The sequence below is a fragment of the Lepisosteus platostomus genome, chromosome 3 (genome assembly GCF_059453375.1).
Source record: "Lepisosteus platostomus isolate fLepPlt1 chromosome 3, fLepPlt1.hap1, whole genome shotgun sequence".
Taxonomy (NCBI): domain Eukaryota; kingdom Metazoa; phylum Chordata; class Actinopteri; order Semionotiformes; family Lepisosteidae; genus Lepisosteus; species Lepisosteus platostomus.
In genome coordinates this window covers 1,831,949-1,857,533 of record NC_142613.1, presented here as the reverse complement: position 1 = coordinate 1,857,533, position 25,585 = coordinate 1,831,949, and the positions used below count along the sequence as shown (strand labels likewise).

At 49.5% G+C, this 25,585-nt stretch overlaps 1 protein-coding gene across 2 annotated transcripts; it reads right to left on the bottom strand.

Moving 5' to 3' along the window:
- Positions 1-512: 512 nt before the first annotated feature.
- Positions 513-25,585, bottom strand: LOC148674034 (leucine-rich repeat neuronal protein 1). Of its 2 annotated transcripts, XR_015933943.1 has the most exons (3): positions 24,651-25,585; positions 2,237-6,294; positions 513-1,675 (listed from the first exon to the last, which is right to left on the bottom strand). XR_015933943.1 is itself a non-coding variant. In XM_088623776.1 (2 exons), exon 2 carries the CDS (start codon positions 6,219-6,221, stop codon positions 3,987-3,989), a length of 2,235 nt encoding a protein of 744 aa, XP_088479902.1. In that variant the 5' UTR covers positions 6,222-6,294; positions 24,651-25,585; the 3' UTR covers positions 513-3,986. The 2 variants fall into 2 exon arrangements, 1 of the variants encoding a protein (XP_088479902.1); XM_088623776.1 differs by having other exon boundaries at positions 513-6,294.

Here is a 25,585-nt window from a genome sequence, read left to right as displayed (position 1 = left end):
ACCTTTTTTTTGTGAATATTATAATGCCTCTGAAGTCACATCCAAACTTCCTGTGAAATCATTTACCAGCTTCAACGGAAAGGCCGGGCAAGTTGTTCCCCACTCCCACAACCTTTTGTGTAAAGAAGTGCCTCCTGCTCTCAATGTAATATGCTCTTCCACGTATTTCCCACATTTGTCCTCTGGTTTGTGTTTGGCTGTTGATTTTGAAGAACTCCCCCAGACTGATTTCGTCTGTGCCCTATAGGAATACAGGCCCCAGGTTCTCTTGTAGTCTTCTCTGTCTAAAAAGGTTGAGTGTTTTCAGCCTGTCCATGCAGCCTAAAAGGCTCAACAGGCATATCAGATCGTCGATATATAATGTCAACTTAAAAACTCCCATTGAACCCATTTATAAGGTTGTGCCTGCTGGAATTCTTTAATCCAGTGAAGGACCCCTGTTTGTGAGGACATTGTCTTAAGTGTTGTCCCTGCCAATATACGGTAGCACACAATATACGGGGAAAACACACTTTTTGAGATTTCGTCTTCTAATGTTTATTATCATCCTGACAAAAACTCCATTTCTGTTTACAAGTGACACTGTGCTTCATCTTCATCTGTTCATTATTTGCTCTGAAATACAGAACTGCACTGCACATTTGATTATTCACATACAAATATTACAGGAATGTGTTATTTTAGCTTTATCAAAAAATACAATAACATTTTACTTCACCGAGGCTAAAAACCACTGCCACTACTCCTTCATAAACACTACACTACATGTTATAACAACACTTACAATATTTTACAACCATTCGTGCAAAGGACATTACCTGCACTCAGCTGTTCATAGTAGTTCAGAACGCAACACACAGTCATTTCAGCCGAATGCTAAGAGCAGGTCTCCAGGTAGAGAGAAGTCAGGTGAAAACGATGGAATTAAGAATTGAGAGCTGACAAGGATGTTCTGCAGACGCAGTGGTCCTAGTATAACTCTGAAATTTAATTTTTTCCGGGATGTTTGTTGTTTGATCGTGTTGTGTATTGTTTGTGAAGGAGTTTTGATGGTAGTTTTTAGCCTCATTCGTATACAGCATTGCCAAAAATACCCTGCTATTGTTCGAACGATATGTGTATCACTGCCAACCTACTACGGTGCCTATTTAGATTACTTTAAAGTTGCATTGCCCCATCATTACCCAGCTGTAGCGAAGACATGACTAATAATCCCCATCAGCTCCTCCATGATATTCGAGGCTTATGAGAGCTTTCTCAATACTCAAACTTTATTACAGAAAAAAAAATCAGGAGAAAGTATTTCTGTTTCTTCATTTAGAAAATGCTTTTCTTGACACCTGAAGATGGACAAAACACATCTTGGTCTGTGATTCAAACTGTCCTCAGCGTTACAGCGCGTTTAAAATGCACATACTGTATGGGCTCTAAAGTTTGACTGAGCTACGTCAGTAAAGAAACACAAACCAAAATATTTTTTTTAAAAATAATTTCTAAATAGGCCTAAAGTGGTCAAAACCTGCTCATTCATTAACATCTCCTTCCACCACATCTTCAAGGTGCTGATCATCTACTGAACCTGCTGTAGCCGGTGTGTGTCCTGGGCTACGTGGTGAGAGCTCTGCAGCAGATGTTCTGTTCTCCCTGCATACAGTACTCCACAGCTGCTGCAGTGCTGGCAGAAGAAGTGACAGAAAGTGTCATTCCAATTTAGAAGGAGCAGGAAAAAGCTTAATAGAATGCGTGGTGAATTCCAATAATAAATATTAAGGATACCACTCCCTCACCCCCTGGAAAAATAAAACAGGCATAATTCCCCCTGGATCTTGATTCTTAATGTTCTTTTTTATTTTGGGATGTGTTTAATGCCTTAGGTTATTATGATTCTACTAATCTTAATGCTAATAAATGGGGCAATGAGCATGGGATTTGAAAAATTAGTTCATGAATCTTCAAAAAGAATAACCTGGGGAAGGTGATGCAACGTCAGAACACAATATACACATAAATATGAGAACAGTTCGTCCAATGAACAAAACAATATAGGCTGCATGTATGTTTGGTTAGAAAAATAGGTGATGATGGGTATAGATGCAGATACACTGATAGACATAAGACATATATGACTGAACAATCAAGATTCGGGAGAGGGTTGAACAGAAAGAGCGACACATGAAACAGCAGACTTTCGGATAGGGTTTCCGAAACGCCACAATAAAAAAATTGTTTACTATACCACAAATAGTTTCTTTCTTCCCATGGGATCTGTAACTAGTGGTTGTAAGAAACCCAGTAATACAGAGTCTGGGAGTATCCCACCACTCACTGTGTCCCCTTTTGTGCACTTTCATTTTTGCTGCCTCCCATCTGTAATGACAAGTAAGTGGTATTCGGCTGATAAGGTAAACCACAGAAAATCAGAAAGCATCAACATGAGCAGACAGCATTGTGTGGCGATTTGTATGTAGACATGTATCTGATAAAGTGACTCGGCAGGCGGACGCATAATCCAAGCTCCTGTTCTCATGTGCACATCAGTCTTCAGCTTTGGTGTTGATGCGGTGTTCGGCTGAATGAGCGCCATAGGTTTCTGCTCTTTCACAATCGTCCAGGAAGAGGGAGGGACCATTCAGCCTGAAAACGAGCAGGAGGTTCGCACGGCTGGCAGATAACTTTAGTGCTTCAGCAGCCCGTGGTCTCTGACGTGACTCCTAATGAAACTTCTGTCTGCTCCAGAACAACACTTTATTCTTCTCGTTCTGTTGCCGGGTGTTTTAGCTCAAGGTTAGAATGGGCACTAGGGTGGAGCCGAAGCCGAAAGCATTTAAAATCTCTTTTATGGCTGAAGGTACCGGGAGAACATCGGCAAGTTCCCAGCCCTGTCTCACTTCAGGAGACTGATGGGCGAGGCAGTTGTGGCAGGAGAGCACGGTGTCAGGGACCAAGTTAAAGAAACAACATTCTGACAATTTGTTTAAAAATAAACCGCATCACATGGGGTGTTGGTAGCTCTGACGTCTTCAGTGGAGGGTTTGACACGAGCCTCAGGGGATCATGTCTGCAAGTCTGCAAGCTGGGGAGTGAGGCTGTCACTGCAGCCCCAGTGCTGGAAGTTCGTTGTCCAGGGATTCCTGAACTCTGATAGTGGACCAGCCAGGCATGTTGGAACACAAAGTCTATTTACAAAAAATACTGTAAATGCAAGACATAGCCTCTGAGATATTCAGCTTTTTATTCTGTGCTTCATCAGTTATTATTATTATTATTATTATTATTATTATTATTATTATTATTATTATTACTTCTGCAGAGTTCCTTATGACAGAAGAAGTTCAGGTCTTAAGAAACACATCTTTGTGGGTTGTGAGGCTACTTTTAGCTCCTCGGCGAAACAAATCTCCATTTAGAAAAACCCCTCAAGAGGCATGATCACATTGCGCAGGGTAGAACTTGTCTCGCAGTAAACACAGCTACCAATTCCTGCAGGCATCGAGGTGTAAGGTCTAGTTTGACATCAAGTGTGTCAGCGAGGCCGACCGGTCGGCTGTCGACTGTCCCCGGTCTTTCGCCCTGCTGCGTTCTTCAAAATGCCTGTTGCAAACTCCTCAGTGCTACGACTACTGTTCTAAGTCTACTGCCTTATGATACACAAATGCACACTGTGGAGATAATGTGTGTTTCACCAAGGGATTATTAAAACGTTTCTTGTGAGCATCTCCCCCTTCTCATATAAAAATAAAATCCCAGAGTGGGGAATCTGGGGGTTGTGTCGCACCCCCTGGGAAAAATAAATGAAAAAAATAGGCCATCCAGAGACTTTCACAAGTGCCGCGTCATTTTGGGAGGAAGAGCGTGGTGAGGTGGCAAAATAAGTTAAGTTAAACGTAATGTGTGATGGAAACCGCGCACACACGTGTGCACACACGTCCACCGCCATGGTCACGCCAACACACGTCCGGCTTTCCCTTGCCCCTCGCTGCGCCCCGCTACCACAGGTAGGTCTTGGAGGTGTCTATCTGCGGGGCCTGCGTGTCCAGGGTGCACTCCTTCTCCTTCTCCGCCTCGCTCTCCCACAGGTTGATGAGGGGGGGGTACAGCTCGTTCAGGGGGATGGCGGTGGCGTGCTGCATGTACGTCTTCAGCGAGTGGTGGCAGGCCTTCTGCTTCATCCGGCGGCCCATGTAGAAGACCAGCAGGGCCATGATGCAGATGGCGAACATGGAGCCCATCACGGCGGCCAGGGCCACGCTGGAGGGCTGGGCCACCATCTCCACGGCGAAGGTGGCCTCCTTGGTGGTCACGTTGACGCAGGAGCGCTGGGTCTGGCGCTCGGTGGAGGAGGAGACGGTCAGGCAGACTTTGTACTCGGTGGAGGGCAGCAGGTGGGTGAGGTTGTACTCCTGGATGTCCACGGGCACCTTGGCCGTGTAGCTGACCTGCGGGTTGTCGATCTTCATGGTGGCGGTGGCCCACCGGGGCGGCGGGGCCTCGCGGCCGGAGGCCGTGACGGACGGGGCCAGCCGCCACGCCAGCACCACCGAGCGGGAGTGGACAACCTTGGCCAGGATCACCAGGCCCCCGGTGGCGTTCCCCGCCCCCGGCTCTCCGCCCTCGGCCGCCGCCGCCCCCCCGCCCCCGGCCACGTGCAGGCTCACGCTGCGCGTGTCCGCCCCCTCGGAGTTCCACGCCACGCAGGTGTAGAGCCCCGCGTCCTCGGGTTCGACGCGAAGGATCTCCAGGGCGCCCTGTCCTTGCACCCTGTGCTTCCGGCTGCTGGAGGAGGGGGCGAGCGCGGCAGAGGCGGGGCCGGAGGTGACCTTGTCCCCCGCTGGGGTCACCCAGTAGAACTGGGGCGCCGGGTCAGCCATTGCCCAGCAGTTCAGAGTGAGGCGCTGTCCGGTGGTGGCGTTGAGCTGTGCTGGGAACGTGTGCAGGGAGATGAGGGGCAGGCAGGTGTTGCTGGCAAGGCTGAAGCCCGTCGTGACCACCTCCTGAAGCGGACGGCCGCTCAGCTGTGGTGGGGTGGCACAGAGGGTTATCTGGGTCTCCAGCAGGCGTAAGGTGGACTGGTTCCCCAGGATGGCGCCCCAGTTGGAGAGGCAATCGCAGCGCAAGGGGTTGCTGTGCAGGCTGATCTCGTCTAGGAGGGGGAAGGAGGCCAGGAGCTCGCGGGGCAGCAGGCTGAGGTCGTTGTTGCTGACCAGCAGCGTGCGCAGCCCGGCCACATCCAGGAACGCTCCCCGGTCGATGTAGGAGAGCCGGGGGTTGTTGCGGATCTCTAACTTGGCCATGTCGGGGAGGTGGGCGAAGGCCCCCCGCTCGATGGCCACCAGCTCATCCATGTTGTTCAGGCTGAGCTCCTCCAGGTGGGGGAAGTGACTGAAGTCCCCCTCCTGCACCCGGCTGATGGGGTTCTTGTTCAGGTCCAGGAACTTGAGGTTCGGCAAGCCCCGCAGGGCCTCCCTGGGGACGGCGGCGAGCTGGTTGTCAAAGAAGGAGAGGCTCTCCAGGTAGGACAGGCCTTCAAAAGTGTTGGCTGGCACATTCTTTAGCCCCATGCCAGCCAGCACCAGGCTGTGCAGCTTGGACAGGGGCTGGAAGTTCATGCCCTGCAGCCCCCGGATGGGGTTCTCCCCAATCATGAGGATCTCGAGGTTGGGGAGGAACTCAAACCAGCCACTGTCGATGGCTGCCAGCTTGTTGGAGTTGAGGTGCAGCCTCAGCAGGTTGCCCAGCCCGGCGAACGCCTTGGGGCCGATGGTGGAGATCTGGTTGTGGTTAATGTAGAGCTCCTCCAAGCTGACGAGGTCCTTCAGGCAAAAATCCGGCAGCTCCTTCACCTGGTTCTCCTCCAGGTAGAGAGTGATGAGCTGGGTCAGGTTGGACAGGCCGATGTCCTGCATCCGGGCAAAGTGGTTCTGGGACAGGTCCAGCTCGGTCAGGTTGATCAGGCTCTGAAGCTCTGTGGTCACCTTGGAGATGTTGTTGCTCTGCAGGAGCAACACCTGGGTGTCCCCCGAGATGTTCCAGGGGATGCTGCTCAGCTGCAGCTCGTTGCAGTCCACGGTCTTGGCCTGGTGGAACACGGACTGGGGGGTGTACCAGGGCCGGGTCTCGCAGATGCACTGCGGGGGGCAGTGGGGGTTGGCGGGGGAGGAGAGGCACAGAGAGAGCAGGAGGCAGGCTGCCACCAGCCGCAGACTGTCCTCAGGTCTTCCCATGGCAGCGGGCAGCGCCAGGACAGTCCTTTCTTCCTCAGATTGCACAGCAGCACGGATTTCTAGCACTCAGGGCCTGCCGGAGTAAGAAAAGTCATATTACTGTCTCGCGCTAACCTTGCTTCTTTCCTGTTAATACAAACTTGCAGCTCTACAGCCACGCAATTAACTTCGAACTTTGTTCCTAGACATTCCTTTTCCCTGACTTTTTAAATTATCCCACCACTTTTAGCCTACGGAAATATTCATTGTCCCGTGTTCCTGCAGTTTCCCAAGTTAAATCATCAAAAGGACGATTCTGTTGGCCTTTTGGCATATAACTACAGGAGACACCTTACGTTTAACAGTGACTTTGGTACGTCTGATGGGAGCCAACAGTTCTAAAACCACAGTGCACTGAATACTGATTCTAAAGAGCGCAGCATGTGAATGATAAATTCTAAAGAACAACGCACACTGAGTACAGACTTGAAAGAGTACAAAACTGCCATTAATTTATTTTCTAATTGTATTAATTAAGTAATCAATCATTAAGTAAGGGCAGCACAGTGCCGCAGTGGTTTGCACTGCTGCCTCACAGCGCTGGCGCCCTGGATTCTCCCTGTGTTCACGTGTGTTTCCTCTGAGAGGACTTGTTTCCATCCAGAACCTAGAACCATGCTGGTACAGCAGGTTAACTGGCGGAAGCCCTGTTGCGCAGGTGTATGCCGTTCTGGACTGGCATCGCGTCTAGGGTGTACCCTGCCTTGTGCCCATTGCTTGATGGGATTGGCCCTAGTTCTCCTGCGACTCTGAATTGGATGAAGTAGTTTGAAAAAGGATGGATAGTCATGTATTCAATGTGTTTGTTTAAGTAAAGTTCACATCTCCCGAAGCTTTTCAAGAAAGACAACATCCATGGTGCCATTACACCCTGTCACCACTAGAGCTCAGTATTTTCATTCCATATCTATTAGAATAGAGTGATTCAGGTGGCCTCTTCATTACAATAAGCACACATCCATTTTCAACAACAGCGTAGTCTAATATGAGGGGCGCAGTGAGTTGGAGCTCAGGGTTGAAATCAGTCATGCACCCCGCCAGCCCACTCAGAGCAAGAACAAAGTGCCCGATTCTCACTAGGCTTGTCCCTTCAAGAATGCACCAAATTCCAATATCCACCAAAACAACAGATATACTGCAGCCCAGCACTGTAGAACTGAGTTACTGAACACACTGCTGCCCAATACTGTAGCACTGAGTTACTGAACACACTGCAGCCCAGCACTGTAGCACTGAACTACTGAACACACTGCAGCCCAGCACCCTGACACTGAGCTCCTGAACACACGGCAGCCCAGCACCCTGACACTGAGCTCCTGAACACACTGCAGCCCAGCACCCTGACACTGAACCCCTGAACACACTGCAGCCCAGCTCTCTGACACTGAAGCACTGAACAGACTGCAGCCCAGCACCCTAATACTGAGCCCCTGAACACACTGCAGCCCAGCACCCTGACACTGAGCTCCTGAACACACTGCAGCCCAGCACCCTGACACTGAGCTCCTGAACATACTGCAGCCCAGCACCCTGACACTGAGCTCCTGAACACACTGCAGCCCAGCACCCTGACATTGAGATATTACTCTTTATTTCATTGTGCAAATTTATGCAGTCAAAGCTACAAGCATGTTTGCTCCAAATTACTGATCATGTTGTAAAGACTGTTCCTTCACGGAAAATGGTCAGTAATTGTGGACCAGTTATGCAGGGAAATGTACTAGACTGTCAGAATTAAGTGCTGCAATTCTGAATGTATGGATTCAGAAGACAAGGTCCTGAAAGTTAAGTCCCCAAGTTGAGGAAGTGATTTAAAAACAGAGTACTGTATGGATGTACACATTGGATAATTTATGGTCAGAGGAATTATATTATAATCACTTGAGCACCTTTTTCCCTCAAAAATACTGTGTTTTTACCTACAATATGTCCATCCATTCTTCTTTACAGTGCTATCATCCTGACAACTGCTACATTGTTTACAATATGGTTTTGCAAATTTTATAAAAAGGAGGATTCTGGTCCACACCGTTTTAATCAACTGAGTGTCATAAATTAGTATCTAGTATCTTATGGCTTGTAGAAAAGTACTGTATAGCCTCATGAATATCTTTTAAATGAAATATTGTGAATTAAATTTAAATTTCAGACATTCTGAATTAGAGTATGAATAGATTATTATTCCTATAAATATAATTAATGGTATTGATTTTTAATATAATTATTAGCACCATTTTATCAGATAAAATAATAAGATTATTAACAATAGTAACTTCAGCATGATCATTATGATAATTTTATTTTTAATTTACTGCTTGCAATTTTATAACTATTTATTTGATGTAATACAGCTCATGATATATCATCTGAAGGTACTTGACAATGAACCAATAGAGACGAGTAGGAACAGATGTTGGAGCATTAAAGGTGTGAAGTCAACTGAAGTTCAAAGCTTTGTGATCTTTGTGACACGTTGCTCCACTCAGAGAAACAGAGCTGTAGGCAGAAGGTTCTCTTCCACAGCTTCCTGCTCCCTCTGAACCCAAGCAAACTAACAGCATATGTCAAAGTCTTAATTGTTTAAACACAATTGATCACAACCAGAGTTCAGGAATGACAGTAGCAGTTTCCAGCAATCCACACCACTGACCCTAGTGTCCCTAGTGCCTTTTAAAGATGTAAACTCGACCTCTTTGCCTGGTAAAAATTCCCATCACACCTAAAGTCTGAAACGCTGAGCAACAGACACAAAACCTCCAAGACACCCGGAGATTCACTCATTCCACAGGCCACATTCACCAGGTACGACACATTTCCTCATCGCAGTCCTGCAGGATGGCTTGATTCCAATAAGGCGAGTGAATCACCTCCAATAATGTGTAGTACACCTGAGCAGAGGCAGAGCCCCTTGCCACACAGTTTCGGAGACCAGCGTCTCACTTCATACCCTGGATACTGCAGGAGCCTCATCTCAGGACCTCCTGGATCCCGGACCTTATTTGAAGAGCCGTCAATAGCCCACCTGCCAACACAGGTTGGGGGATGGAACAGTACTGGAATTCCCCATGGTGGCAACAGAGTGGGAAAGTACTGCCAGATACGACTCAACTGATCCGCTCAACAGGACCCCCGCGAGAACGTCCAGTTCTGCCTCTTCTGATCCTTTTTTTGTTCCCTGTATGTCGAGACGGCACACCAGTCACACCCGTCAGCGTTAGTGCTTCTCAGCACTGCAGGCCTGGGGTTAAGTCCCGGGGTGCTCTCTGCTCTCAATTAGTTAGATCTCTTCTTGTTTTCCGTGGGCTTCCTCCTACAGTCCACAGACATGCCGGTGGTTTGCTGGGCTTTTGGGGAGACTGGCCCTGGTGTGTGTGTGTGTGTGTGTGTGTGTGTGTGTGTGTGTGTGTGTGTGTGTGTGTGTGTGTGTGTGTGTGTGTGTGTGTGTGTGTGTGTGTGTGTGTGTGTGTGTGTGTGTGTGCATGCCCATGGTGGTCTGGTGTCCTGTCCAGGGTGTACCCTGCCTTGCACTGACTCCCCTGCAACCATGAATTGAGAAAAACTCACAGAGAGAACTTCTTCTTCTTATTATTATTATTATTATTACAAGTTCACACATTCCTGGAATAGCAAATACCAACAGACCAGGAGAGCACCTGGAATCAACTGAGTGGAAATGCAGAACAGCACAGAAAGACCAGCCATGAGGTCCTAGCCAGCAGCAGCCTCAGTGCAGCAGGTGAGAGGGATTTCCCCGAGGACAGACTGACCAGGCTGGACTTCCGAAGGTGCCTGCATTGAGAAGGCTATTGCAGTGAGATGGGAGTCTCTCTGGCTCTAAGACTCTGTGCTCCTTTTAACTGTATTATAGAATTTGCACATTTAGGATTCTGAGATTAGCTGTATTAATTTCGCAAGACTCATATATGTGTTTCTGATCTTTATTATTATTTTGATCTTTGAAGGGGTGTTACCCCGGTGTCCTGGCCCAATTTCCCCCTGGGCCATTTACCAGTCATGGCCTCCTACTAACCCCCCTCTCTGAACTGGCTTCATCTCTGCTCTCCTCCCCACTGAGAGCTGGTGTGTGGGGAGAGGACTGGGGCACTTTGAGTGGAGAGTACAGAAAAGCGCTAAATAAGTGTAAGGAATTCTTATCCTTATTCCTGGGCCTTTCCGGGGAATGAACAGCTCTCTAACCACAGCGCACACTCACCCACAGACACACACACATTCGCTCTATCCCAGCATGCCCCTGCCCTCTCTCTCTCTCAGTCCTTTCAGCGCCGGGCTGCCAGGGAGTGCGACAGTCCCGCCACGCTTGTCTGATTTAGTTAACGAGCGCGAGCAGAGACAGGCGCCCCCCAGGGGCCTTCAGTACAGCAGGAAACGGGGCCACCTCGCCAGGCTGCCATGGCAACCACCGAGGAAACACGGGACCAGCCCCCCGGGCTTGGGGGAAACGGACACGCCTGGGAGGCCTGGCTGGGCCCTTCCAGCTCCGGCCGAACTCGCCGCTCAGAAAGGGCCTCGCGTACGCCTACCGCGTCCATGGCGCGGCACGGGCAACGTCTAAAAAAAAAAAAACTCCCATTGTTAGAAAAGCATAAAAAAACAAAACAGATGCCGTTTGGGATTAGCGTGTCCTGCTGCTTTTAAGACAGCACAGTGAGTGGGAGATGGGCTAAATCAGTGGCAGGAGATCTGCCTGTGTGCTGATGGATGGAAATAAGCCTGATGAGACAGAGCACTGCTGTGCGATGAAGGCAGTGGACAGCAGCCCTCTCGATTATCAGACTATTTATATCAGAAGCATCCAGGCCAGATGAGCATAGTACTGTCCTGGCTGCATGGCAGGTGTCTGCTCATTCTGCTCACATGGGACACGCGTCCACTCATGTCCACATCTCTGGGAAAACTCACATTTGGACACATTTTGAAGGTACAGGTATGTAGGCAGTAGATCTAATACATATTTTGATCTCCTAAAAAAACGATGCTCAGGTTTCCGGGCCCGGAAGCTCGTTCTGGGACAGTGAGAGAGGGAGAGCCCACTAACACTCAGTCCCCAGGTGTGCCGTGTGTGGCCTGCTGGGCGTTCAGACCTTACATGTTTCAGGGAGAGGGAGAAATAGAGGTTCATTAAAAACCTATAAAATAAAATGAATTTCAAAACTACAATTCTAAATGAAGAGAACACAGGGGCTAGCATTCAGCCTAACGAGCCCTCAAACAGACACCAGTTCCTTTGCCCTGTGTATGAAGCTATGATTTTGCCCAAAATCTTGTATTAATAATAATAATAATAATAATAATAATAATAATTGCTTACACTTATATAGCGCTTTTCTGGACACTCCACTCAAAGCGCTTTACAGGTAATGGGGATCCCCTCCACCACCACCAGTGTGCAGCCCCACCTGGATGATGCGACGGCAGCCATAGTGCGCCAGAACGCCCACCACACACCAGCTCTCAGTGGGGAGGAGAGCAGAGTAATGTAGCCAATTCACAGTATTGTTATTGTTTAAACTCTTGAAGCTCTTAGTTGAATTTCATGCTGGTACCCCTTGCTGTTCCCTCCTTGCAGGCCTGTTTTTAAGTCATGCAGCCAACGTGACGCGTCCTGCACTCTTCGGGCATGTGTTTCACTCGAGCTGACCACATCACACTGGGAGGGGAGGTATCTCTATTCCTGTCCACGAAAAATACAGACGAGAATGGGACTCTCGGACAAAATGATAGCGACACAGAGAAACACACTGGCCTCCATATCGTATTTGCGTTTCTTCAGCAGGGTTATAGGTTTCTATTTTCGCAATAAGTAGAACAATGAAGACAGAGACCTGTGTCATCTGGGGGCGAGCATTTCCTCGCAGTGCATTGCTATGGAGCTATGATATCTGACAGGCCTGGCATTCCAGGCTATTGTACCAAACCACAGTGTGCTCTGTCACCTTGTCAATACAATTTTGTAACCACGGCAACTGATGGCTCGTGCTTGCAGGCAGAAGTGGCCCCCAGGCCTGGGCAGCATCTGCAGGGACCTCCGGCAGCATGGTGGAGTGCCCCCCCCCCGCCCTTCAGCTGCCCCTGGTCTGTCTCCCAGATACCCCTGACTGGCGCTCAGTACGCTTGGCGAGAGGCCGGCGCTGCTGCTGTCCTGCTCTGTCCCTCTGCACACATGGGGCAGGCCCGGTCCCTGCTTCCACACCGCGCACGCACAGACACGGCCCCAGCCCACCTGCCCCGTCCCCTTACTCTCTCCCAGAAGAGGGTCCTCCCACCTGTGTCACGCGCGGACAGGACAGCGCACCACTCCGCCCAGATCAGGCCCACAGCCGCAGGCCCTCGCTTCCAGTCCTCGTTCTTCCCTCCCGCAGCCCGGCACAGAACAACCCACTCCACTCTCTGGTCTCTCCCAGCCCCGGCTGGCCCAGAAGCCCATTTCCATTCCTCTCCCTCTCCTGGCACAAACTCCGGCGACGCTGTGCGCCCCAGCAGGGAGAAAGCGGGCGCCCGGGCCTGACCCGCTCCCCAAACACGGACCGCGTGTTCGGTCATCATGGCGCTGAGCACTCAGAGAGGGCTTTTCAACGGGACTGTGGCTGGGGGGCACGCGGGGGTACAGGCCAGATTTGGAAATGCCCCATCCGTCCATTCTGTGACCGCTGTATCCAGCACAGGGTCGCGGGGCCAGCCAGGGAAGCAACCCCCCTGCAAGGCAGGGTACCCCCCGGACGGGACACCAGTCCATCACAGGGTTTTGGAAAAACTGAGCTCCAAAAATAAAAATAAAAATAAAAAATCAATAAGCAAAAACCAACAGCACTCAAACACATTAGAGCAGAAAGCACAGACAGATGTTCCCCTCAGTTCTTTGACAAAGGGTTTAAGCTGAATTTCCTGTCCGGCGATCCGTCCTGTGATAATGCCGGCACTAGGGATTACTGAGCCAGATGTTCACATTTACTTCTGGAAAGTTCGGATGCTAATTCCATACCTTTAATCCCCAAATCTTCAATCCTTTATGGCAATACGACAACGCTCAGACTGATTTTATTTTAACCATCTTTAACCCCAGTTCAATCTGCGACTCCACGCCTTCCTAAACTCCGTTGTACCTTAAGAAAAAGCAGCGGTGGAAATTGCCTCACTGGCACGGCGGCGCGGTGCTTAGCATCACTGCCTCGCAATGCTGGGGCCTGGACTTCAGTTCCAGACCCGGGGTGCTGTCTGTGTGGAGTCTGCATGTTCTCCCCAGGTTCATGTGGGTTTCCTCCCACAGTCCAAAGACATGCTGGTGGGTTAACTGGCTTCTGGGAAAACTGGCCCTGGTGTGCCCTGTCTGCGAGTGCCCTGTGATCGGCTGACGTCCCGTTGCCTGCTGGGAAAAGGCTCCGGCTCCCAAGTGACTCTCTACTGGATAAAGCGGTCAGAAAATGGATGGATGAATGGACCTCCACTGTAACAGACTGTGTCCTGGATTTCTCCGCCCTCTTTCCGAGCTGATCCTTCATGCTGTCGGGAGTCTAACCTGTGTGACTCCCTTCCTCGCTGTCCCCCTGTCAGAGAGGACGTGACCGCAGCCTGAGCCCACTAAACCCTTGCGCAGGGAGACATAGGGGACACCAATCCCCTCCTGTCCTCAAGCGAATATCCTTTCTCCCCTGTGTCCGGAGTGTCTCACTACTGCCCTCAGGTGGTTCAGCCCTTTAAATGATACTCCAGATCCAGCTGCCCTGTTACATACAACATACATTTTTAGAAAGCTTGTGATAAAGTCCATCCAAAACAAATTAATTCCCAAATTATGGGCAGTAGGCAATTAAGGAAACGTGGACTGAAAACTGGTTAATGGACAAAAACCAGTACAGACAAGTGGAGAGTGCTCAGGCTGGAGTGATGTTAATTAGTGGAGTGCTACAGGGGTCTGTATGAGGACCACTGCTCTTCCTGAATTGCATCAATAATCTTGATTATGGTACAGTTAGTAAACTCGTCAAGATGACAGGTGATACCCAATTAGCAGGTTTAGCCAACGCTGTAAAGCAGCAAATGAAATTCAAAACAACTGGGTAACAATACCTGGTAAATAACCTTTAATGCAGACAAGTGCAGGTTGTCTATAGTCTGTTTTTTTTCCTAACTGCGGATATCGAATGTAAATCACTGATGATCCTATGATTATACAAAGTCTTGGGCTAAAATACCGCTAAATCACCACCACCTTCTAAACAAGGGGGGGAAGCGATTAAAAAAGGCAAAATGAATTTTGAACTGTTAGGATATACAGATCAAAGTGTCAGATTTAAATCGGGGAACGGTGTTGACAATTGAACAATGCACTCGTTTTTGAAGCCGATAGGGTTGCTTTGGAATCATCCAGAGAAGACCAACCGGAGAACCACGTTCCGCGCTCAAAGGCTTGTCCCTCTCTGGCACTCTTAACAAAGAGAACATTTATCTTGAACAGAGAAAACTACAGGGGACATGACTGAAGTGTTCACCATCCTCAAAGGCAAAAGATAAGAAATAAACTTTTAGTGTCCCCTAGGAGAAAAAAAAAACAGCTGAGACATCGAAAGGGACATTAAAGAGCTAATCCTCTACATGACTAATAATACTTTCTAAATGATTATCAAAGCACAAGCCAGGGAACACCAATGGAAATGAGGAGGAACTATTGTGGAACTGAGAAGAGGCAGCACTTTACGCAAAGGGTGGTAGGTGTCTGGAACATGTTGCGGAGGGTGATACCTTGGTTTCTTTCAGGACGATTCCTCAGATCAATTAGCTACTAACCACAAGACTGGCCTCCTCTCATTTGCAATGTCCTTGTGTTCCACTTGCACAGCAGCTTCCATTATGCAAGAACAGCTGGCCAGTGTTTTTATATGACGGTAATGATGTTCTGTGCTTGAAGGGACAAGGTTATCTCTCTCTCACACACGCCGGGAAATTTGCAAGTGTATAGCATTGCCCACAAGCGTGTTAAAGGTGCTTCAGCTCATTGCAAATGACACAATGAAGAAGCTAGGATTCTTTTTTTGCTACTGGACATTCAGTAAAGGAGGAGAAATAAACCCTGTAATCAGACCCCCACTCTCCCCCCTGCTCTGTAAACAACATCCTATGTTTGCACTTGTGACAGAGGCTCACAGCTTGTGACCAGGTTTGTTTCACAGCTTCTCTGTCTCCGCAAGGCATCAGTCTTGTGCTGTGGAGATCTGTGATAATAGCAGCCCTGCCTTTGCTGCAATGAAAAACACCATTTGTGCATTCAAAAGACCAGCACGCACAGTCAATCAGCGCTGATGGATGTCCTTCAAAGCCAGCCCTTGTCAGCTGGCTCAGAAGCAGCAGTGCAGTCTCTTTACAGTCATATGTTTACCGTTAATGAGTCATACAGTAATTAACAGGTTTATTTCGCATTTGCATGGTAAAGCAACTAAAATGATCACTCCAGCTTCACCCTGGGTTCTATAGCCCCCGGCACTCTGAGGTTTCGAGCACAAACTCAACTACAAAACCAGGAGCGGGCAGTGAAAACAGCAGATCAGCAGATGGAATGAAGTGGAGATCTGGGAGAGGAAGGACTGACAGGACAATGGTGAAATGAAGCCCTCTACTGTATGCATCAGGGCAGCCCACCCATGCCACAACGTGCCTTGTGAAACAGTCCAGTGCTGCTCAGGGTCGCTTCTGTAAGGGTCAGAGCTGGGTCAGAGATGAGTTTATTCAGTCATTAGAGGAACTGCAGATCCAGAGTTACAGGGGACAGATGATGAACTCTTATACGGCTTTCGACCTGACTGCTGTTGTGCTTGCATGACGGTATTCATTCGAAGGTTTGATGCTGGTTTGATGTGTCGGAAGCCTGAGACTGGCACGCGCGTTTGCGGTACAGAACAATGCCGAGGGACTCGTGCCAGCCTCACGCCTGGGGGGGGTCAGGATCCGAAATTCTTGGAGCGCCAGGGAGGGAGGGGGAGGGGTGCAGATAGAAGGTGCTGAGTCAAGGCAACGTTCAGATCTTCAGGCTGGTAAACGAAACCCCCCGTCTCCACTAAAGCACTTTCTCTTTCAGCTCCGCCCCACGTCTTTAAAATTTGATTCCCTCCTTGCAAAATTCAAGAGCCCCAGCGCCGCCGACTGGCCTCCTCCTCCTCCTCCCATCCCCTGACGCTTTGAGCAGGGCTGAAGAAGGAATTAAATATTCAAAAAGAACAAGCACGCGCTCACTGAACGCCTGGCATCGCGCCTCGAGCCGCTAGGAAGCCCAGCTGAAAGCACTGGACAGGCCTGCGGTCACACAGCTCCACTGGAGTTCAAGACCACCACGCCACAGAGCTCAGCCACATCTCGGCAAGCGATCCAAGAGCCAGGCAAGCTTCCTGGACTAATTCAGACAGCCCCCTTCTTTATTTAGCCCTGGATCAGCTGGGAACTCCTAGTGCACTGTGAGTTATTTCACTGCACTGCACTGCACAATAATCATAATCAGGATAATAATAATAATAATAATAATAATAATAATAATAATAATAGACACTTCACTCAAAGAGAGGACTCCATTTCACCACCAGTGTGCAGCCCCACCTGGATGATGCACCAGTCTGCTCCCCACACACCAGCTCTCAGTGGGGAGGAGAGCAGAGGGATGAAGCCAGTTCAGAGAGGGGGATTATTAGGAGGCCATGATTGGTAAGGGACGATGGGAAATTTGGCCAGGACGCCGGGGTTACACCCCTACTCTTTTTGAGAGACGCCCTGGGATTTCTAATGAGCCCATAGAGTCAGGACAGTGCCTTTTTAAAGTCTAGTGTCCCCGTCACTATACTGGGGCATTTTGGACCCACACAGGCTGTAGGGTGAGCGCCCCCTGCTGGCCCCACTAACACCTCTTCCAGCAGCAGCCTGAGCCCCCCCTGCAGGTTTCCCATCCAGGAACTCGCCAGGCTCACAGCTGCTGAGCTTCAGGGGGCTGCCAGTTGTGAGGGTGATAGAGCAAAGATCACATGGCTCATCCAGCTTTTCCTGAAGGAACCCAGGATACTGGTTCCATATGGAGCTTCTGTAGCTCCGGTTGTTGTCTAGTGCTTGTTGGTTTGAATGAATTGTCACAGGTCTGTTACGGGATTCGATATGGTGCAGAACCAGGAGGTTCGCAGTTCAGCAGAATGAAATGCCCGTGTCCCCTTTGAAAGAAGTAACTAATGACGTTTTCTGGCTTTCTCCTCTGTTTCTCTTTTATTTGTCGAACAAAGGAATAATTTGGCTCAAAGATCAAAGATCAATGATTCATTCTTTTAAGATTTTCCAATTAAAGTTGCATAATCTGACGACTCAGGACGCACAGCAGGCTCCCCAGAGCCTTTCTTTGAAAACCGCCCAACCGATCTCTGCTTCTGGAGCCGGGACCGAGGCTGGGCTCACACGCAGGCTGTGGAATTTCGAGATTTCAGCCTCTGGCTTTTTAATGTCAGCGCCACCCGAAGGTCTGAGTGAGCACCGCACCAAAGGGGACACTCCTGGTTCCGGTCCAGCGGAGAGAACAAGGACATCTCAAATAAGGCTCGTGTTCTCTCGCTCACCGGGACTCCCTGAGCCCGGCCTTCCAAACCCGGCTCCTGTCCTTGCCGCAGGTTCGAGATACCGGGACACTCTGCATAAGATCTGGCACAGCCACCCCCACAGCCCGGTGCACAGATCTGAAAACCAGACAAATATTCATCCATCTGACCACTTCTTCCAGCACAGGGCCGCGGGACAGCTGGAGTCTGTCCCCGCAAGCAACAGGCACAGGGCAGGGTACACCCTGGGGGGACGTCTCTCCATAGCAGGGCACTCGCCGACACAGACACACTCGCGCCAGCGCCACAAGCCAAATAGCCTACAAGCACGTCCTTGGACTGTGGGAGGAAACCCACGCAAGCATGAGGACAACATACAAATTTCCACGCAGACAGCTCTCCAGGTCCGGAGCTGAACCCAGAGCCCCAGTGCCACTGGCAAACCATCTCCAAGTGGAAATCAAAAGCAGGAACATTCAGGACAGAAATCCGGAGAGACGTCTGTACAGAGGGCTGCAGGAGCCTGGAATCAAATTCCAGGATCACAAAACCCGTATCCGCCAAAGAAGCAGGACAGCCAAAATGGCTTCCTCTGGCTGGCATCTCAGGTATTTTCTAGCCATAAGGCCCCTCTCTCTTTACTTCCAACGACTCCCACCTAATCTCACTGGCAATTCCTATGCCAGTGATACACTTTAAAGACCCATCCTGAACTGCAGTACATAAAAAATGTGCTGATAGGGAAGAACTGAGAGACCTCAGTGAGGAGAGCTCTAACAGAGTAGCTGCCTGTGTTTTCCAAGAGGGCTCCAACTGGGCTCCGAGCCCAGAAACAGTTGCCCTCAGGAAATATTGAGCAGTGCTCGAGATGCACAACAAACACCTACTGGAGCCTCCGTGAGCTGGCAGGGAAGGGCTAGCAAAGTGCAAACGCAGTTCAAGATGGCCTTGCTTTCATGAGCGCTGGAGTTTAGGCACAATCGCGGACAGCAACAGGAGCCTCACCCTCACAAAGCATGCCGGCAGCGTTCCTTAACCCTCTTCGTGAGGCTCTGTCACTGGATTCTCACTGCTCTACATGAATCAACCCCACATCATCAGCTGTGTAGAAGGGAATTAAAAATTCATGGGTGATTTATTAATTATGAAGAGAGCTGCTGTTTTGTTCATTTAAGCCTTACAAGGGGAAGCTCTTAATTGGCGTCTGCAGCGAGCTCGTTAAAAGCACGGCTGGAGGTCAGGAAGGTAACAGGTGTTCATCAACACCTTTCAAAATCGCCTCCCCACTCCCGTCTGCGGCAGCCCAGCCTGTGCTCTGGGCTGTGTTTGTGGCTTTTTTTACCCCAACGCCACCAGAAGCCAAAGCAACAGACATAAGGTGTGATTCGACTCAAGCAGGGAAAACAGAACTTCACACCCCGCTATTTCAGAGGAAACTGCTCGCTTCCACACAACGCTTCTCGGGAAGCTGATGAAAAATGAATGCTGTTTGAACACGGCAGCACCCCCTGCCACGGGCCCCTGGGGCTTCTGTTAAAGCAGAGAGACAGCGGTATCTCTAATTAAATTAATGGCTGTGTGTTTAGCCTGAAAAGCAAAACTGTAAATTCATAGGCGCTGTCCACAAACAGCGCTGAGTACCCCCGAGCAGGAAATATCGAGTGGCCTATTGATTAGTGCTTTGTTGGAGGACTATCTAAAGGCCACACTTGACAGCAATTCATCGGCCCCGCCTGAACGATGCAGCTGCATCAATTGAGCTACTTAGCCACGGCAATCCAAGCCCCTGGAGAAGCAGGAGGGTGGAGAGGTGTTCTTCCCACTGAAGCTGTGGAGATGCTGTCTTTGTTCTGTCACTCAAACACAGAAAGCAGTGCCTCCCAATCGCAAAATGAGAGTGCTGTTCAGACTGCCGAACTGGGGGTATATGCACTGTTAAAAAGCACGTTACAGGTGCTTTGTCAAACACATTTTCCAGGGCTACTGAACTCAGGCAAGAAGGAATAAACAACGCTCCTGTTGCAGAGCAGTCCAATCCATTTCAGGTTTTACCAGATACTGGCTCTTTTGTATGTATGTAATCCAGTGGCAGATTTTTCAAACTTGGTGCCTTGAGTGAATCTGCTACATGACCACAGCACACAAAATTATAAGGATATTTAGTCTACAGCTTTTTTGCCCTGATAGAAGGGTTGGACCTGAGTGGATAGTTTGTCAACCCTAACCTGGATCAAACAGCACAGCATTGGGTGCCTGATCTATTTATCAACGTTCCCTTCACTCTTAAACCTCCAACTCACATGTCAGTTCACTCTGTCTGCCGTGGCCTCTCAGAAGGCGCTAAAGGCTTTCTGTCCTTTTCAATGTTGTAACTGGTTCTCAGTCCTGAGGTCAATGCCGGTGCTGTCTTTCCTCAGTAACTGCTACTGGAAACACTGGAGCCTCTTTACAGCCCCACGTGCTAGTCGTCTTTAAACACAGCAGTAACGTGCAACTTAATCAGCAAGAGTAGAATTAAGGGTGGCTCAGTGGGGCAGGGGTCAGCATTGCTGCCTTGCCTTCAGGTCCAGACCTGGGGTGCTGTCCGTGTGGAGTGTGCATGGTCTCCCCTCGACATGCTAGCAGATTAATTGGCTCCGGGGAAAACTGCTCATGGTGTGAGTGCTGCGTGTCCTGTGATGGACTGGCGTCCTGTCCAGGGTGTATCCTGCCTTGTGCAGCTTGCTTGCTGTGACTGCTCAGCTCTGGTCCCACCACAACCCTGAACTGGAAGATGCGGTTAGGAACTGGATGGATGGAACAAAACTGAGTTTCACTCGTTCAGATCTGGAAAAGTGACTTTTTTCAGCAGTTCCTTGAAGACTTGCATGAAACACCTCCTCAGTTCCCACAGTGCTGATAAGTTATTATTAGCACAGAACAATTACTGTTAAGTGAATTACAATGCAACTAATGAACAGTTTCATTATGATTTTACATATGACAGTATTATTTATTATCATCACTTTATTTATTATTTATCATTTCTACTTTTTGGTGCATTATTCAGTTTGTAAAAAAAATGTAGAAAATAACGACAGCAGAGGATTTTGTGAACTGCTTCACGTCTCCCTGCGACCTCAAGTTTCCTTCTCCATGCACGGCTCACTGGAGGCACGACGAAGTGTTTTGGGATAGTTACAAGTACAAACACAATTAACTGAGAATTAAAAGGCTCTGCACAAAGACAGACTTTTCAGCTCTTTTTTTGCATTTGTGTTTTCACTGGGACATGACAAATATCCAGCTCTCATTCAGCCTAGAGACGCCCTGAATGCTAAACTCTCTGCACTGTTCATTTGTTAGCTCTACAAATTAATGCATAATGCATTTTCACAGGCGACATTATGCACTGTAATCTGCAGGAAGTGTGTAGCTCCACTCAGGGTACGTGCTTGTTGAATACATCAGCCATGTCCTGAAGAGGAGATCTTGTCCCTGTCTGCATGTGAAACGCTGGCTGTGGCAGCTGCTCCTTTTCCAAAACCGCAGACCGAACGGAAACCACTGCCCTGGCCATGGAGAGACTGGATTACCCTGCATCACATGGCACAGTGTTTTCCTGACTGGGCAGAGAAAGAGGAGACACAGCAATTTCCCTGAGCAAACGGACAGAAGGGAGACACAGCGTTTTCCTAAATGGACAGAGAGATGGGAGACACAGTGATTCCCTAACAAACAGGGATAGAGGAGACCGAGTGCCTTGCTGCACTGGCCTTCCTGAACTGCTACCCCCAAAAGGGTCTACTCTGGACTCAGGGGAACTGTACGTATGGAGCTTGCATGTTCTCCCCACTTTCATGCACATTTTCTCTGGGGTCCAGGACCCAAAAAATGCAAAAACCATTAAAGACAAACACACAGAGCCTGGAGCCCCAATACCTGCTGGTTTTAATTCCAGCCCATATGAATTAACTGAACTGAAGTCTCGATTGAACGAACAAGCTGATGGATTGGAATATTTTCAAGTTGTGTTTTCTGCTCAGACGTTTGGGATGTTGTTTTATTCTGGTAACTAAAGAGCAACCTCCGACCTATTTAAGAGCCGAAAATGATCAAGCCAGTTCGAATCAATCCTATGATTGAGTCAATTAAGCCTTCAGCTACGTAACTGAGAGCTTGGCTGGAACACAAACCAGGATATGTGAGGGTTCCCCAGGACCGGGATCGAGAGCCACTCTGTTAGAACACTCGATTGAATCCCATTCCACCCTTGGGCATAATCCAGCACGCAATCCTATGCAAGCACTGTGGAAGCAGAGGGGTGGAGCTTATACATTGGCCCCGCCCTCTTCGGCAGACTGGCCTGCGCTTTGCAATCCAGGGACGAGTGTAGCTGTGCTCTTTCACAGCAACAAAACTTCACGTCTCCCCCAGGTCCTCGCAGCCTCATCGAATAAACTGCAGCTGCTGAGCACCATCTCACCTCAAGCTCTTAAGATGCCAATAACACGCTGGGCGCTGGGCGACAAGGTGGCAGCTCCTCTTATGTTAAATTAAAGGTAAAGGCTCTGTGCTGCAAGTCGCTCCAATATATTGTAAATGACCTTCGGGGGACATGACACTTGCACATGAGTTGGCACAGCCAAATGGGAAAAATTTGAAAACCAGACAAATTATCCTTCCTCCCATTTTATTCCCACTTTAGCCAATTCTGGACCGCGGGGCAACCAGAGCCCATTTCCGCAAGTAACAGGCATAAGGCAGGCTACACCCTGGGAGGGACGCCAGTCAGTCGCGGGGCAGACACACACAGACCTACTACCATGTCTTTGGACTGTGGGAGGAAACCAGAGCACCTGGAGGAAACCCACATGAACGCAGGGAGAACATGCAGACTCCACACAGACAGCACCCCCGGAATTGAAGCTAGGGCAGTTGAAGTCTCATGAAAAAGGTTCTTCTGAAAGATGCACACTTTCACATCTGGATGAAAACTGATACTTTTCAAACAATGTACAGTATGGACCTGCTAAAAGTCTGTATTGCTATTACCCAGTCAACACCACTAGTGAAGAAGGCTCCACAGCCGAAACGTTGTGTTTCTTCTCTTCTCTTTGCAGCCTGGAATAAACCTTTACTTGTTCCCTTGCAGCCTACGCCTGCTGACGCAGCTCCCTACTTGAATAGCACTAGTGGCATTCATCGGAAGATTTCAAGCACTAGACACCGCTTCAAAGAGAGAAACAGCACATAGGATTGTCATCTCATCATTATCCACCTGGATTAAATTACAGGACCAGATTGCGGATGGAGGAGAATTCCTAGTTGAATCCCAACAGGCCTGTGCTCCTCATCAGTCTGCTCTCCTCTACAATCCAGCAGCATGCCCTCCCTATGGGATCTGCTTGCATACCGGCAAATCGTTCGCATCCCATTTTGACAAGAAATACAATCCTTAGAAGTGGCGAATAAGAAAACTGAAGGTTTTTCCTTAACCAGAACCGTAAGGACACGGGACGGGGTACGAAGGAGAAGCGGCACTGGACCCAACTTGGCCCGGCCCGTTTGAAAGTAGTTAATTTACGCCAGGATCTGATTCGGCCGGTTCTTGAAAGAAGCCAGGGTGTCGGCTTCAACCACAGGACGGGATGAGTTTGTTCCACGCAGGAGTTCGTGGAGGAATTGGTGTAAACACAGCTTGTTCAGGAGCAAATTAACGCTGCTCTTCTCTGTTTATACAAGATAAGATAAATTGTTGTGCGGGTTGCCAGCACTTCAAACATCTTAGCAAAAGACGCATTTAAAACTCCACTGGGCATTTCCTTTACAAGTGGGAATTAATTAAAAGTGGGAGCGATTTAATTACATAAAGAGGAGTGACAGGCAGCACCCGCATGCAGCGCCTGTGTTGAAGGTCTCTGCGGTGCGCTGGCACGTTAGCGGCAGTCGCAGCAGCTGAGCTGAGGTGTACGACCATCGGACTCGCCGACCCGAACCAAGGAGGGTTCTAGTGCGTGTGAATGAACTCGAGCCGCTTCGCATCTGTATTGAAACTCCTGTCACTGTGCCAACGACCGAGCGGTTTATCGTTTGATAAAAAGATAATGCACATGTTTTTACGAAGTATGTTGTTTTTCAAACATCCGCATGAAAGGGGTTCGAATGTACCCACAGAGAAAATCATCCAGACCGATGAAACAACATTTCAGCCAGAAGATCAGACTTCTTGTCAGAATTTCTGCGCGCCGGGCTCCGAGGGAATGTATCTCTTGCGACGTCGTTTCAGCACATTTCATCACGCAATCGCATCACGTTTTATTTATTAATTGCATCTAAATTACTTGAGAACATTCGGCTCCCGACGCGCTCTCGGAGTCCGGAACAATTTATTTGTCAGGTGGAAACTACCGGCCGGAAAATCAATATCGTATAGTTTCGAAATCAGTTTCAGAGAGAGGGAAAAAAAAAAACGGGAGGTGCGACCCGTTGCACTCGCCAGAAGAAACAAGACATGAAAAAAAAATTGCACGAAGTTGTAACAACCCATTGAAATCATCGATCGCACCGAGCGCCTCCGGTTTAGTCAAAGTAACAACCTGCTCCATTTCTGCTCCTTTTCAGGCTCCTAACTTTCCTGGACCACAACTCCGCTGACTCTGGCACGCTGCACACGCCCACAGGCACACGCGAGACCCACGCAGAGCGCGGACAACAACTCGTCCTTGTGTCCCGTCCACGCAAAACCCCGATGCGTGCGAATGACTTATTCCCCGCTGGACTGTGAACGAGCGGACGAAGACGGGGAGAGGCGAGCGGGGTGGAGTGACGCCCTTACCTCCGGCTGCTGCAGGCGCCTGTGACGGTGACAGATGGACCCCGGGATGTGGAATGAGCGGAACCGACACCCCGGTTTTCTCGCGGTCGCGGTGTTCACTCGTCCCGATTCCCCGACTCTCTTCACGCGTGCTTCGCTCGGTATTTCTCCCCCTTTCCGCCGCTGCTGGACCGCTCGCCAGCCTGCAGCATCTCCCAGCCTCAGACAAGCGCTCCCATCCCGCTCCTCTCTCCCCCCTTTAGAAGGGTCCCCCTCCGCCCCGGCCCCGTGGGGTCCGCCTCTCCCACAGCGACCGGCACGCCCGGCGGCCAATCAACGCGCCGCTCGTCCATCGCTCATCCAATCAGATCGGGGGAGGGGGGCGGGCGCACTCCTCTGGAGCAGTGATGTCATGGTACCGATCCGGGCTCCGTGTCAGGCTCGCCTCAGATGCGGTAATGAGGTGATTTCATACAGGGGTCTAGATGGTGTGACCTGAGGGAAGTCTCTAGGGGACGTGTACGGCTTTGGCTTTCTCGTCTTCCCAGCCCTTGTTTGTGCCGAGGCCAAGTTACGCATTAACGCTAAAAGCATAAGATATCCGATGAGGTCAGCCGCGGCCAAGGAAAATATGTGTTCCGTGTCCTGCTCTCAGTTGGAGGCAAACTCTTCAAATTGTACAATTTGCGCGCAAAAAAAAAAGACGCGTATTTGATAGGGTTTTCCTGCATTATCCGAAGGCCGTCCACACACACACACCGCAGGACTGCAAATTCATCGACTGGGGCCAGAGAAACACCGGGACCGTGTGCGCGCTGCCTACACGCCTAGTAGGACTGTGAGCCCTGCTGCAGAAAATCATTTCTCTCGGTTCACAGCATGGGTATTTTACTGTACCAGCCGGGTCGATGTAATCACTTACAATGCAGTGACACAACACTGAGCCTGGATGCGGA

Bases quoted from the DNA above. Each gene is read 5' to 3' on its own strand.
- LOC148674034 (XM_088623776.1), bottom strand. From the start codon at position 6,221: ATGGGAAGACCTGAGGACAGTCTGCGGCTGGTGGCAGCCTGCCTCCTG.